Source organism: Mustela putorius, unplaced genomic scaffold (genome assembly GCF_011764305.1).
Source record: "Mustela putorius furo isolate JIRA1106 unplaced genomic scaffold, ASM1176430v1.1 tig00003983_pilon_pilon_pilon, whole genome shotgun sequence".
Lineage (NCBI taxonomy): Eukaryota > Metazoa > Chordata > Mammalia > Carnivora > Mustelidae > Mustela > Mustela putorius.
In genome coordinates, this window is record NW_025422123.1 from 8,829,978 (window position 1) to 8,844,460 (window position 14,483).

Consider the following 14,483-nt stretch of genomic DNA (forward strand, 5'->3'; position numbering starts at 1 on the left):
CCTGCCTCTGTGTCCTGAGGGCCCTGCTCTGGTTCCCTACGCGGTGAAGAGTCTATGGGATCAAGGGGACATGCTCTTAGAGCCCATACCACCCCCTTCTTGACCTTGCTCCAGGCACCAAGGCTCCTAGAATTGAAGCCCCTGCTTCAATGGTCCTGAGCCCATTTCTAGAGCTTCTTCCACAGTTAGTCCTCCTGAGTGCAGCCCAAGCTGGGGGTACGCATATCCCGGAGCCCATAGTGTGGTCAAGGGGGAGATGCATGTGGGTAGGATGAAGGTGTAGAGCTTCAGAGTGAGGCCCTCACGGTGAGGGAAAAAGCCAGTGCATAGAGCAGGCAGCGGGCTTCCATGCGGACTCCATCTTGTTTCAGGCCTCTGACACCCACCCCCACAGGAACACACAATGCTCCCTTACCCCGCAGCCCTTCCAGCCAATGTCAGCCACATGAATCAGTCAAAAACCAACAATGACTGCCCTGCTTGGTTCATCCTAAGAAGTTCAAACCCCAACCCCAAAGGGAGCGTGGAGTTTGAATTCAGAGATGAGCTAAGAGGGGGTCGAGCGGAAAGCATAAACCCAGCGGACTTTGAGTTTCCAGGCATGGAGGAATAGGGGGAGGGAACCAGAGCCCATGGAGCTTCCTGCCCCCAGTCCAGCCTGCCACCTCCCCAGGCAGAGCCAGGATTGCCTGACTCACAGGGTGGGGTGACCCAGGGAGCTCTCACCGCCTGGGGCACCCCTAGGGACCTGTCCGGCCAGTTTCCCTATATTTGCCACATTGGCATTTAACTGTTAATTCCTCACATGCGTCACCCTGGGTATGGTTTGATTCAGAGCAGGGGAGGGCAAGAGGGAGCCCCAGAGAGAAGGACAAGCTTCCTACTACTGGCTGTTTGATCAGCTCAGCTCTGGAAAGCTTGGGCAAGCTCTGGCTTGAGCCTTGGGCCCGGCCTCCCCTCAGGGGTAGCAGCAGTAAGTGGAGAGAAAGGATTCTTCCTCCACTCAGCCCAGGCCCTCAGTGGTGTGGACCGTTCTGGCCTGGGAGGAAACCCGGGCTCTGGTCCCGTCTCTGCCTCTACTGAGCTGGGTAACCTAGACCCTTCCCTCCCCAGGCCTGGTTTTTCTCATCCTAATGAGCACCAAGGTCCTCCCCAGTTCAGAAGTTTGGTGATTCCGATCCAGTTCCTCTTAGCTCTCGGAGCAGGAAGTAGGGGGGCTGGAAGGCAACCCGTGGCAGCTATGGAAAGATAGCTCAAGCAGTGAGTGATCTGGGTGTTGTGAGGGGCCTGGCTTCTTGTAGGGGCTTCCTGCCTCTCCATTAGGACTTATATAACACAGACAGTTACAGCTAGGGAGACCCAAAAGGACCATCTGGTGTAACCCCCCTGAATGGGTGGGGACCCAGGGGCCTGGGGAGAGGAAGGGCCGCCCTGCCAGCTCCCTGAGGGCCACTTGGGTCCCATCCCAGTCACAGGGGGGATGCAGAGGTTCTTTTCAGCCCTGGCCTTTGGCTGCCAGCTGCCTGAGAAAGTATCTCTTAGTTCTCTGTCCTTCTACCTCAGCTCTAGTGAGGAGGCTCCAGGAAGTGGTCAGAAGCATCTGCCCTTGCCTCGCGCTGCCTCCTGTCGCCCTCCCCACCTTGCATCCAGCCCTTTGAAGGCTGGAGTAAAAAGCTGACAGTGAGCGTGCCTGCAAAGCTCGAGGAAGAACATGGGCCTCACTGGGCCTGTCACCTGGTTTCTTGGGACACTGCTGCCCAGCACCGCCCCTGCCCCAGGGAAGCATGGCCTAGGAGGTGGCTGAGTATGGTATGGGAAGGGAGGACAGGGAGGGGTGAGACCCGCCTGGCCAGGACAATGTCAGCCAGGGCTTGGGCACGGGCCCAGCTTCCCACCCACCCTAACTTGGCAGGCTGTGGGGGCGGGCTGTGCCCGAGTGTGTATCTATGCGTGAACCCACACCCACAGGGAGCTTCTGTCCTCCTGCTTCTCATTCTCCCAGCCTCCTGCCCCAGATGGAAGAAAGTAAAGACCTGGTCCAGAGCCTAAGGGAGAGGAGTCAGATTCCCCTCAACCCAGGTGACAAAGGATACTGAGGCGGCTGTGTATCTTATGACCTGAATCAGGAGCACAGGGATGTCCCCAGGATATGAACCGTCAGGCCGAGGGTTCCTGATCTAAAGGCCCATCATAGGTGGGCTTCTGGGGACTTGAGAGGGGCCTCTGCTGAAATTGTAAGCAAAACTGCATAGATATGGCTTATAGCCTCATCGGGGTCTCAAAGGGGTCTATGACCCCAAAGAGGCAAGAGACCCTGGTATCCAGCAAGCCTCCGCCGTTGGACAGAGAGCTTCGGAGAGGCAGACGAGAGAGATGTAGGTGTTTGTGCAGGCTGGTGCTGGAAGAGAAGAGAAAAGCTTCTAGATTGTGCATGGAAGGGAGCATAGGAGGGCCTGAATAGAACTTGGACCCTGGAGCCTGGCTGTGGGGCTCCAAATCCCAGCTGGACCACTTAGGAGCTGTGTGACCTTAAGCAAGTTACTCTCCCATTCTGTGCTCCAATTCCTCCATCTGAGAATTAGTAACAGCACCTTCCTGACAAGGCGGCTCTGTGGACTCTGTTAACACACCGGAGACACCTGGAATGCTGCCCAACACAGAGTGAGTGCTCTGTCTGTGTGTGCCACGATCTCAGGGCCATGCCACTGGATGGGACCCTGCAAGCCGCAAGGTGGACTGCCTGGGGAGAAGCCCCCATCTCCTGACTGGCTTGGAGCCTGGCCTGGAGGACTGGCCCTCCCAAAGGCAGTCTTGGATCTCCAGGCCTGATCTGCCAGCCAAGCCCATTCCAGTGTCTCCACCACACCCACACCCCCTTCTGCCTAGTCTGCCTGTGCTCTGGGGAAGGGCTCCAACCAGAAGGGGTAAGGCAGGAAAGCTGGGACAGGCCCTAATTATGGCAGGGACCCAAGGGGGTGGGTGGGGCAGAACATATCCATTTCAGCCAATCTGAGCAAACACGGCTGCACGGCAGGGTGGCAGGAACTAACCCTACAGCGGCTGGAGCCACTCCAGGGGCAAGGGCCCTATCTGAAAGAGCAGAACAGGTGCGGGTGGGTCAACCCTGGGCCCACGCCACTATAATTCTGAGTGTGTGTCTTGGGGGTGGCTGAAGGGAGAGAATCTAATTCACCTTCAGCAATAGAAGATCTCGAAATTATTTCATGGCTGCAATGACCCCTGTAACACTTTTATACATCTCTGGAAATAAAGTTAGGGGCTGGCTCATTTGCTTCTTACCTTTTTGTTGGTGGCGTCGTACTTCCTATATTTGCCTATAATTCCCACAAGTTGCTTTTATTTATTTTTTTTATTGTATTTATTGTATGTATGTATGTATGCATGTATTTTTTGAGAGAGAGTGTGTGTAATGGGGGAGGGGAGGGGCAGAGGGAGAGGGAAAGACAGAAAACCTTAAGCAGGCTTCACGCCCAGCATAGAGTCGGATGTGGGGCTCCATCTCAGGTCTCTGAGATCATGACCTGAGCCAAAATCTAGAGTCAGATGCTTAACCGACTGAGCCACCATGAGTTGCTTTTATAAGCAGAAAACAGGGTGAAGTTGTATTCCCAGAGGTCTGTGCGCTCAGCCCTCCACCTCCAGGTCTTGGGGAATGCAGCCAGAATAGAAGACTCCATGTCTCCCATCTAGAATCTCAGGGTCTTGGTGAGGTTGGACAAACCAAAAAAAAAAAAAAAAAAAAATCAGGTGACAGAGAGGGAGGTGGTTGTGCCAAACAGCGCTAGTGACCAGAGGGCACAAATCCTCAAGGATGCCAATCATAATATTGTCCCAGCCAGGAACCAGACAGACAAGCCTGAACCTAGAATCTAGGCTCTAGACCTTGGTGAAGCAGTCCCGGAGCCACTGGCCACAGTGAATGTCACTCATCAGGGATGTATATGTAAGTACAGTACTTCAGATGTCAAAGACTTAGCATGAAAAATTCCCTTTCTGGAATTTCTAATCTGACTTTCTCACCTGAATGTCAAACAGCTCAGCAGTATTTTTTTAACATCAATTTAATGTTGAAATAATAATTTTTCGAATATATTGAATTAAGTAACGTATTATTAAAATGAACCTTGCCTATTTCTATGTACTTTCAATGTGGCTACTAGAAAATTTTAAATGACATATGAGGCTTGCATTGTATTTCTGTCAGATAGCACTGGTCCACACTGTCCCAGAAAACCCCAGAACGTGTCTCACAATCAACAGAACCTGTCAGAGAGCAGTGGATGTTGAGTTTGTGTCCCTTGCCAAAAAACAAAAGCCCAACCATGGCTCCAGAAGGGAGATTTTGGTTTCCTGCAGTTTCAGACCCACGAACAATCCTGTCCCAAATGCACTTCTCCCAGGGATCACGGCTATTTGTCCTTTGAGACAGCTCAGTTGTTACCCTCTTCCAGGAAGCCTTCCTGACCACCTCTGTGGCCAGATTGGCTGCCGGTGCTCTGAGTTATGTTCCAACAGTCTGTTTACTCACTCCTGTCCTTCCCTGAGAGCAGCAGTGTGGGCTCTGTCCTCTCTGTGTATCCGTGTCCAGTGCAAGGCCTGGCACAGAGCAGGCAGTGGTCAGTGCTTGCAGAACAGGGACAAGAATCTTGCTTCGCTAGAGGGACCCATCACTGCGTTGCCTTTGCATACAAGATCCCCAGAACCTCTCCTTGGGTTTCAACTTGGAGGAGCTGACACCCTTAGCCTCAGCCTTTCTGCCATGAGTCTTAGCCATGCTTCCTCCCAGAAGCCACCCTGGGTTGGCATCAGGAAGGAAGGGAATGAGCAGAAGCTGAGATGTCCACTAGGGCTAGGGCAGCAGGTGGCCCAACCAGAGCCAACCCCCAGACCGCAGTCCAGAACCGTACTTACTAGTGGAAGGAAGGTCAGGAGCGGCCGGACTCTTGGCCGAGCTTTCAGTGTGGCCGTTCCTGACTCACTCACAGAGTCAAACCGATTGTCTCCATAATAGATAGCACCTGGGGGAGACAAATGCAGGAGACCATGAGCTGGAGATCAAAGGCATGTGCGACGACTGAATTAATCTACCCTGCAGTTCCGAGGGAGGAGAGCCAGGCCCTGTGGTTGGCCCATCTGACTCAGCTCCTCGGCTCTTACACAATAAGATCCTGTCAATGGGGTGGGTGCTCAGGGGGCCCACTGCAGTGGGGTTGGGAGCGACGCCAAGGGGGCTGTTTCCTGGGGCCTCCTGCAGCGTTCCCAGCTTGCCCCAGCAGCATGTTCCTCCTGATTCCCGGACAGCTCCTGAGTCTACACTTCAACAAGTCGTCCTTCCTTTAGGGGCCCTGAGATTGTGACCAATGCCCCAGTTAAAGCTTATCTCTGAGCAAGGGAGGAACGCAAGGTGGCTTTTCTCTCAAGTGTTTGAATTTCTAATCTGGAACAAGCAGAGAAGATGAGGTCACCTGCTGCCCCCAGTGGCTCAGCCCCCACCTTCTGGACTCTTCTAACTCAAGATTTCCCTAGTCCCTGAAACCATCAATGTTTGTGAGCATGGCTCCCCTTCATTGTACCCTTGAGGGCAGAGCAGAAAGAGTGGGACAGTAGGGTCCATGTGACCTAGCACAAATCCCAGCCTGGCTACTTACTGGCAGTGTCATGTAACCTCTCTGGGCCTCAGTTTTCCTATCTGTACAATGGGAGTGATATTAGTGCTAACCTTATAGGACTGTTGTGAGGAGTTAGTGTGGCCCACACATAGTAAGAGCTCAGCAAATGTGGTCACTTCCCCTGTAGGAGGATGATACAAAGACTCTTCTCTTCCTCTAGTTACTGGGTCTATATTCTGGGCTTGCTTGCTTGCTTTCAATATTTTATTTATTTATTGGAGATAGAGAGCACAAGCAGGAGGAGAGACAGAAGGAGAGGGAGAAGCAGGCCTTCCCCTGAGCAGGGGTCACTGTGGACTTCCTACTATGTTGGTCATAAGCAGGAAGGGTTTTCACCCCTTTAACAGGGCACGAGGGACTTTTGGTTCCTCTATAACCAAAGGGGAAAGAGAAGAAAAGTCAAAATCCCAAGGAACCAGAATCCTATAACTGGAACATTGAACAAATCATGATTACTTTTCCCATTGCACATGACTCCAGGAGCAAACTGCAAGAAAGCCAAAAGATTTATTCAAGAGAGACTGGGCTTGTAAGGGAAGTCCTGAGATCAGAACACATTCACCCCAAATTCCCACACTTACAGCCACACACCCCCCCCCTCTATGTCAGAATCTAGGGTTTTGAATGTGACATAAAGGCTCTTGAGAACATCAAAGCAGCTGGACCCAGAGCCCTTTGTGTGCTGTCCCTCCAGGCAGAGAGTGACTGGAACGTTCAGGAATCTCCACCTCTGAAAAGGGGCCAAAAGGACGAGTTCTCTGTGTGTGCCACAGTCCCCAGTAACTCCAGTTCCCAGCAGGGCCCTGCCCAGCGCACTCCAGGAAGACATGGTTGCCCAGTCCCTACCAGGTGCCAGGGAGCGGGGGCGGGGGCGGGGGGGTGGGGGCGTGCAGGAAGCATAGGAGTGCAGATCTGGCCCAATCAGAAATCACAAAAGTGGAAGATAACAGGGAAATCCCAACAACGACGGCTCTTGCTAAGGCCCACCTGATTCTCTCTGGCTTCTAAGGGTTTGCACATTGACACCAGGATCTCCTGGGACGTTCCCCAGATAGTGGTGTGCGGACACCGAAGTCTAAATCCAACTTGCCTGATATGGCTGCTGGGCCCTTACTAGGACCGGGGTGGGGAGAGATAGCAAGAGAGGCAGGCTCCCAGGCTGACCTTTTCTCTAATCATCTCATCTCTGCATTAGTGCTGGGATCTATGGGGCCTCCTTTCTACAGGCAAATTGTCCTAACATCAATGGCTAGTGTTATCGTGTGCCTTTGGAAGGGAGCACCTTGGCAAGGGGATCACAGGGGCAGTAATAATATAGTAATGGGTAAAACTTACGGAGCACTTTTTTTTTTTTAAGATTTTATTTATTATTTGACGGACAGAGATCACAAGTAGGCAGAGAGGCAGGTGGTGGGGGGGGGAGCAGCCCCCCCCCGCCACGATGAGCAGAGAGCCTGATTCGGGGCTCGATCCCAGGATCCTAGGATCATGATCCGAGCCGAAGGCAGAGGCTTTAACCCACTGAGCCACCCAGGCGCCCCTTACTGAGCACTTTCAATGGGCCGGGGACTGTTCTAGGCGACTTGCACATTATCTATTCACTTAATTTTTGAAACAGTTCCATTTTAAATTGGGACAATCATCACTGCAATTGGACAGTCATTATCCCCATTTTACAGATGAGGAAATGGGGACAGAGAGAGGTCTAAGAACTTGCCCGAAGCCTCTGAAGCCAGGATTTCTGCTGCAGGGCTGATCTCTGAACCATGACCTGTCCAGAGTAGGGAATCCTAATCCCGCTGTTTACAGGGTGGGGGGTTAGGGGTTAGGGGCCGGGTGGGGAGCTATTTGGGGGTAAGAGAGTCTTGGCTGGGGCCCTGGAGTAGCTCTGGGGAGGGGCGGGAGCGGAAGCTTGCCCAGGCCGGGGCAGAGCTCAATCTGACTTGCACGCAGGTGCTTGGGCTCTAACCACCTCACAGATTCCACAGTTCTAACTGCCTCATAGATCCCATGACTCAGCCCTGACTGGGAGGCACTGTCGTTTTGGTTTGTGGTCATTTTCAACGAGGGAACACTTTCTAAAAATACAGTCCATCTCTGGGAAAGCAATCAGAGGCGAGAGGCGGTGCTTGAGGCCCCGTGGCTCTTTCCCCACCAGGGCGCTTCTGTGAAATTCAGTTTGGCTCTCCAGGACTAAGAGGCATGGCTGGGGTCAGGGCAGGGGGTAGTATGGTGACAGAGTCAGAGCGGTGTGAGGTGAGAAACGGTCCACTGGCTCCTGCTGGCTCTCAAGATGGCAGGGGCCACGAGCCAAGGAATGTGGGTGGCCCTTAGAAGCTGGAAAAACTGAGAAAACAGACTCTCCTCTACAGCCTCTGGGAAGGAACAGAGTCTCATGGACATGTTAATTTTAGCCCTGTGAGCTCAGTGTCAGACTTCTGACCGACAGAACTTCAGATAATAAATGTATGTCGTTTGAAGAAAGAAAAACAAAACAAAAAAGACGCGTGGCTAGAACCTGCCAGACTTTCCCTGGGCCCCTCGTGCCTGGGCTCAGTTTCTGACTGAAGCACACCATCAGGTGAGGCAAGAGGGGCCACCACCATGAGCTGGGTCCTCCACGAGTTCAAGGTCAGGGCTGAGGCTTTCTAACCCTCAAGATCAAGGTCCAAACTAAACAGAGACAATAGAGTCCAACTTGGGGCTTTTCCCATGGAAGTAAATGAACTGGGTTCCAGTCACAGTCTCAGGGGTGCTGGAATGGAGCTTCCTAAGAAGCAGTCCCCTCCTCACCCAAAGAGGTAAAGGAGGGCCAGGCCAGATCTTGAGGAGGGAAAGGGAGTGACAAAGAGGAATCTGAACTTCTCACCCTCTGAGGACACAGTGAAGCTGCTCAATAAAAAAAGATCCCAGTCTACTGTCTTGCCCACCCTGAAACCTGGAAACTCCCTCTGCATCTGTCTTTTTACTCGGCACCTTGCCCACCGGAAGAGTCCTTGGGGGATCTCGAGCTTGCAACATGGCCCAGAGGGACACCAGGAGCATCCCAGCAGGATTCAGGAGGCAGGGAAGTGGAGAGAGCCACCAGGGACCTAGAAGCTTCTAGAGAAAGGGGGCATCTTCGGGAAACCCTGGGGCCATTCCAGCAGCCAGGTAGACTTAGGAGGCACCAGGGGCAGGGCCTGAGCAGAGCCGAAGCCCCAGGTGGACCACAGCCCTGTCAAGGCACAAACAAGTATCTCTGCCTGGCAAACTCATCTCAAACGAGCGCAGTGATAAGAGAGGAGAAAGTTCAGAGCTGCCTCCCCATACCCAGACCCGATCTTTAAAACAATCCCAGCTTCCCCTGCAAATGAAATCTTCTTCCTGACAGGCCTGTGCCCAGGATCCCTTTGCATTTGGTTACATTTCTCTCTCACAGATGGACGGGAAACAAAGGCCGCTTTTCATTTACGTTTCCTCAAGGATCTCAGTTCATGTAAATCCTATCTCCTATCCAGAAACCCGGTTCAAAAATAACTCTTGGTGGCCCCACGTGTTTCAGCAGGAAGACATCCCCTCAGACCTCAGGCCCCACCTCCCCAGCTGGGTGGCGGGGTGGGGGGTGGGGCACAGCAAGTGGTGCAGGGACCCGGGCTGTGGGTTTAGGAATCAGCAGAGCCTGGTTCCAGTCCTGGCTCCATCACTTACTCACTGTAGGGCCTTGGGCATGTTTCTAGGTCTCTGGGAGGCTAGCCCTCATCTTTGTAACTGTAGGTGATGATCCCGACTTGGGGGGTGGGCTGGGTGAGGCTGAGTGAGAGACACAGTATGCAACAGCTGAGCACAGTGCCTAGCAGATAATTTCTGCTCAGTAACCATCATCATCGCCACCGCCCTCATCATTGCGCTCCCTCTGTCCCCCCTTAGCTTGCTTGGGCAAGGGTTTGGCTATGAGCTCGAAACACAGCAAATTAAGGGTAAATAGCTATGCCCCTGTGTGTGAGCCATGGGGAGGCGGGTAGCCCTTTGCTCTCATGTCGGGGAGAACTCTGAATGCGGACATTTGGGGCTGCTCTTGGCAGATGGGAAGACAGAGGTGCCACGTGGGTGGGGCAGGCTCAAGGTCACAGAGCAGCCCCTGTGCCAGGACCCAAACAGTGTGCCTGACTTGCAATGCTGGGCTCTGGGCACAAATGATGAGTGCCTTACATATGGCACACGGCTTGCTGCCTCTCCCCAAATTGGTTCTCTTGGTGTATGTGTGTGTGTGTGTATGTGTGTGTGTGTATAAGTGTAGTGGGGTGGGTGGGTGGGTGGCCTGCTCTGGGGAAGCTGAGGGCTGGGCCCAGCTGCTGCCTCCTTCCCAGCCCTCCCTTCCTCCCCTTCTTGCCAAAGGGAGCAGCATCTCACTGGGTCTTTGGCATTTCTTTTCTCTGAGAGTTCTGGGTCGAAACTCCTTGTCCAGCCACAAAGCAGCCACAGATCTCCTTGGAGGCTGAGGCTTGGGACCGTCCTTTAGCTCTTTCCCCAAATCCTAGACAGGTCTGAACTAGAGAGAAAATTAATAATAAAAATGCAAATGTCTAACATCTATTAAGCAAGTATTACGAGCTTGGAGTGATTTGAAGTGCTCTGTGCATTCTCATTCACAAACCTTGGGAGAGGCCCTCTCATTATGCCCATTTTGCAGATGAAGAAACTGAGGCGCAGAGAGGTTAGGTCCCTGCCCGAGGGCCCACAGCTGGTGAATGAAAGGGGCCAGGATTCAAGCCCAGACAACCTGACTCTAGGACCCTCTGACCACAACCAGAACAGTGGGGAAATAATGAAGAGGTCTGGCTCCTCTTCCCTCTATCTCCTGTTTTCCCAGACACTCAGAATGGGGTGCCACCTAGAGGAAACAAATGGACCTAGGAATCAGCTCTGGGGTCACGGTGGCTCCTCAGTGTGTTGCCTGAGGATTTGGGGGCACTTTCTCGGGCTTTGTTTCCCCACTTATCCTATGGGGTCCATTACTCTTATGTTGCAGGAAGCCTCCCACAATCAGAGGGAAAGGAGCTGGCAAGGACATGAGGAGGGCTGGGGGGATGATATGTGGCCCCAAATTGCCGGAAGCCCCCAAATGGCCCCAAGTGCACTGGCCCCAGGGTCTAATCCCAGGGGCTTCGGAGGGGTGAGGCTGTAGCTGAGGGAGTTTGTTGCCTTGACACAGAATAAGCCAGAACCCCCAAATCGACACCCCATCTCTACCCCACAGAGATGAAGCATCCAGTCCTTGGTCACTAAGGAGCCCCAGCCTTTCAGGGAAGCAGCAGAGGGGCCCCACAAAGGTAACACACAAATGACATTAATGAGGCCCTTCCTTGCTAATTAACAGGTCCACATGACAGAAACCTGAAAAGGCCAGTCTGTCCCAGCAAGCCCCAGCAGGTCTGACCCAGGCACCAGAGAGAGGCCTTTGTCCAAGGGCAGAGAGGACGCAGCAGGTTGAGCTGGGCCTGAGCAGGAAGCCACAGGTAGAGTCGGAAGGGGGTGGGAGGTGGGGTGGGGGATGGAGTCGGTGGGGACAGAGCGCTGGGGCCTTGGGGGCGGGACCTGGCCCTCTGCTTTCTAGTTAGGATGCACTGCTCAGAGTACAGACTCACCCAAGGACTTCACCTGGGGACCCGCTGGAAATGAAGTCTCCCCCCATTCCGAACGGACTGCGTCAGAATCTGATTTTAACAAGGCCCCAGGCGACTGGATGCACGGCAGCATTTGAGCTGCCCTGAGCTGAAATGACTGAGTCTTTTCACCTACCCAAGCCTTTCGACTCTGTTAACATATGGAGTTTTTTTTTTTTTTTTTTTTTTTTTTTAAGATTGTATTTATTTGACAGAGAGAGACACAGCGAGAGAGGGAACAGAAGCAGGGGGAGTGGGAGAGGGGAAACAGGTTTCCCTCCAAGCAGGAAGCCCAATGTGGGGCTCGATCCCAGAACCCTGGAATCATGACCTGAGTTGAAGGCAGATGCTTAGCCGACTGAGCCACCCAGGAGCCCCTAACATATGTAGTTTTTAGCATGGTGCCTGGGTCAGTAAATAACTGATAATAATAATAATGATGATATTATTACTGCTACTCATGTGTCTGCTGGAGAGAAGGGGTACCCTGGAGCTGGTCTGCTGTGGTCTAGGGAGACCCTGGCCTTCTGGAGTTGAACCACAGGGACAAAAGGAGCTTGGGTAATGGGTGAGTATGTGTGCACTGACCTGCCAGCTAACCGCAGTGAACCTCCAGGGGACAGGAGGAAACAGCAGTCTCCTTCACACCCCTGCAAGGCCCAGGCAGCTCTCAGGAGGCCGGGGACATCCTGGCCCAGGCAGTGACTAGGCGCTCAGCATCAGGGATTCACAACTTCCTACCTTTCAGTCTGGCCTGAGAAAAGGTCACGGACCCCCAGGAGCAGGGACGCCAGAACCACTAGCCAACCCTAGGGATCATTGGGATTCTCTGGCCAGGAGCTGGCTTCAGTCCCTGCACATTTATTTAGACCTGCAGGAAGTCCTAGCCCAGTGATTCTGAGTGGGACCCCAGGAATCTGCATCTGTAATAAGTGTCCTATGTGGTTGTGACATAAGCAATTTACATTTGGAGAAACAAGGCAAGAAAGAGAGGATGACCCATTGCTGGGATGGGGTGAGATGGTGGGGAATAAAGAAGGTGGGTTAATTCATCCAAGAAGTAAGGGAGGAGTCCCGAAGGATAGACAGCCTTGTTTCTGGCTGCCGCAGCCCGTCCCTGATCACGGAATTTGCAAAGATCCACATCTCTGCCTTCTCAAGCATTTCGAAAACAATCCTGTGGCCTTTTAAGACCCCTCTGTGGGCTGGTGGATGGGGAGCAGGAGGCTTCATTAGGATTACATCTGCATTAAGTGAAGCTCTCCCAATAGTTATTAGAATATATGTCAAGGAAATTGTTTAAAGAAAAGCAGCTGTCACCGCTTTCACATGACTGTTTGCATTTTACCCACTGCACCCAGCCTACCCTTATGCAAACAGATTTTTTACATACTATAGCCACAGAGCGGAGAGTTACCTTCCACACCTTCCCTTCCACACCTCTGGATTGATATCCCCCTTCCATTCCTCCACACCACCCCCACCCTGTTCTCTAGGGCCCAATACCACCAGCATCTCAGAGAATGCTGCAGACTCAGGGATCCTATAGAATGCTAATCTCAGCCCCTTTAAGGCCTTAAGATGGCCTCAGTTTCCTCTGGTCTACAGCATTGTTAGGAAGAGATGCTGAAGCTGGCAAGGGCAGGAAGCGCAGAGTTGAAATGACCGGAACATAATAAATCATACAGTAGTCAACCTATTTTTTCTGTGAAGGCCCAGCTAGTAAATATCCTGGGCTTTGTGAGCCATACCGTCTCTGCTGAGGCTACGCAACAATGCCACTGCATCATGAAAGCAGCCACAGACAACATGTAAATCATGGGCATGACTGGCTGTTTTAATAAAACTTTATTCATGAAAACAAGCCAGGGGCCAGATTTGAGCCAGGTCTATAATTTGCCAATTCTTACTTTTAGGGCTTTTCTTTTAAAGAGTCTTCAAACCACTGCCATGTACAAACCTCAAGCAGCCATTCTCCAGACCACCTAGAAACCATCCCCATTTCATAGAAGAAAAAAACCAAGGCCCAGGGAGTGGCTAGCCTTCACTTTATAGACAGAGACAGGTCTGGTATCTTCATCCCATCACAGAATCTCCAACACTGGTCCCTCCTCTCCCAACTCCTAGCACATGTCCTGGGCTACACCCACTGGCACCCTGGGGAACACCCCGGAAACACTGGGGGAACATCCCACTGGGTGCATGTTGTTTTCCACCCCTCCATGCGCAGGGTGCGACCAGGCTGAGTCAGCTGAGTCAGCTAGAGGCCCAGCCCTGCCCTGGGAATGGGAGGAACTGCCCCCTGGGCTTCAGCCTTGCCCAGGCTGGTGAAGGCTGCAGCTGGCCGAAGGTGACAGGGAACAATGCCTCCACTTCACTCACCAGAGGGACTGATCCCTACCAGCAGCCTGATTAGTGCAGCCAAAAATACAGAGAAGGGTCTAAGATATTTCTGAGGTCTCCCCTTAGGAAAGCAGTGTGTGTGTGTGTGTGTGTGTGTGTGTGTGTGTGTGTGTTGTGGGAGGGGTGTGTTCTCAGGCAGGTGTCCCTCAAGTCAAATTCACCTTTGAATCACCTCTCCTTAAGTTAATTCAGCAAGCTGGCTAAGAATGTTGTCTCTGGGGCCTGGCTTTGGGGTTCAAATATCAGCTCTGCCTCATGAAGGAAGTTTTGGGGTAACTGAAGGGTTCTCAAACCGAATTGTGGTGACGGTTGCACAAGTCAGTAAGCCTAACAATCATTGAATTGTATACTTAAGAAAATCCTGACATGGTCATGTAAAGCTGTGTGATTTGGGGCATGTTACTTAACCTCCCTGTGCCTCAGTCTCCCCATCTGACAAATGGGAATTATAGGACTTGCATCACTGACTACATGGAGATTGCTAGATGAGGAGGGTCCAACCAGTAGACAACATACAGACTTTAGAATGGTATCTTGCATTCAGACTTTAGAATGTAACCCTAGCAAAGGGTCAGTAAGTGTTTGCTACACAAGTGAGGAGAGGTGTTCAGGCCTCGCAGAGTCAGTACACTCGGCAGTTAGTAAGTTCCTAAATTGTGCCTCCACATTGCTCTGCCCCTCCTAGGCTTTGCTCCTGCTGTTTACTCTGCAAAGTGCTGGATGCCCTTCCCTCTCAGCTCAAACC

At 52.5% G+C, this 14,483-nt stretch overlaps 1 protein-coding gene across 1 annotated transcript in view; it reads right to left on the reverse strand.

Moving 5' to 3' along the window:
* CUNH6orf132 (chromosome unknown C6orf132 homolog) overlaps positions 1-14,483 on the reverse strand; it is a 34,043-nt gene that overhangs the window by 18,335 nt on the left and 1,225 nt on the right. The window contains exon 2 of the mRNA XM_004739911.3: positions 4,933-5,039. Coding sequence (XP_004739968.2) covers positions 4,933-5,039 — 107 coding nt within the window. The remainder of the gene's footprint in view (positions 1-4,932; positions 5,040-14,483) is intronic.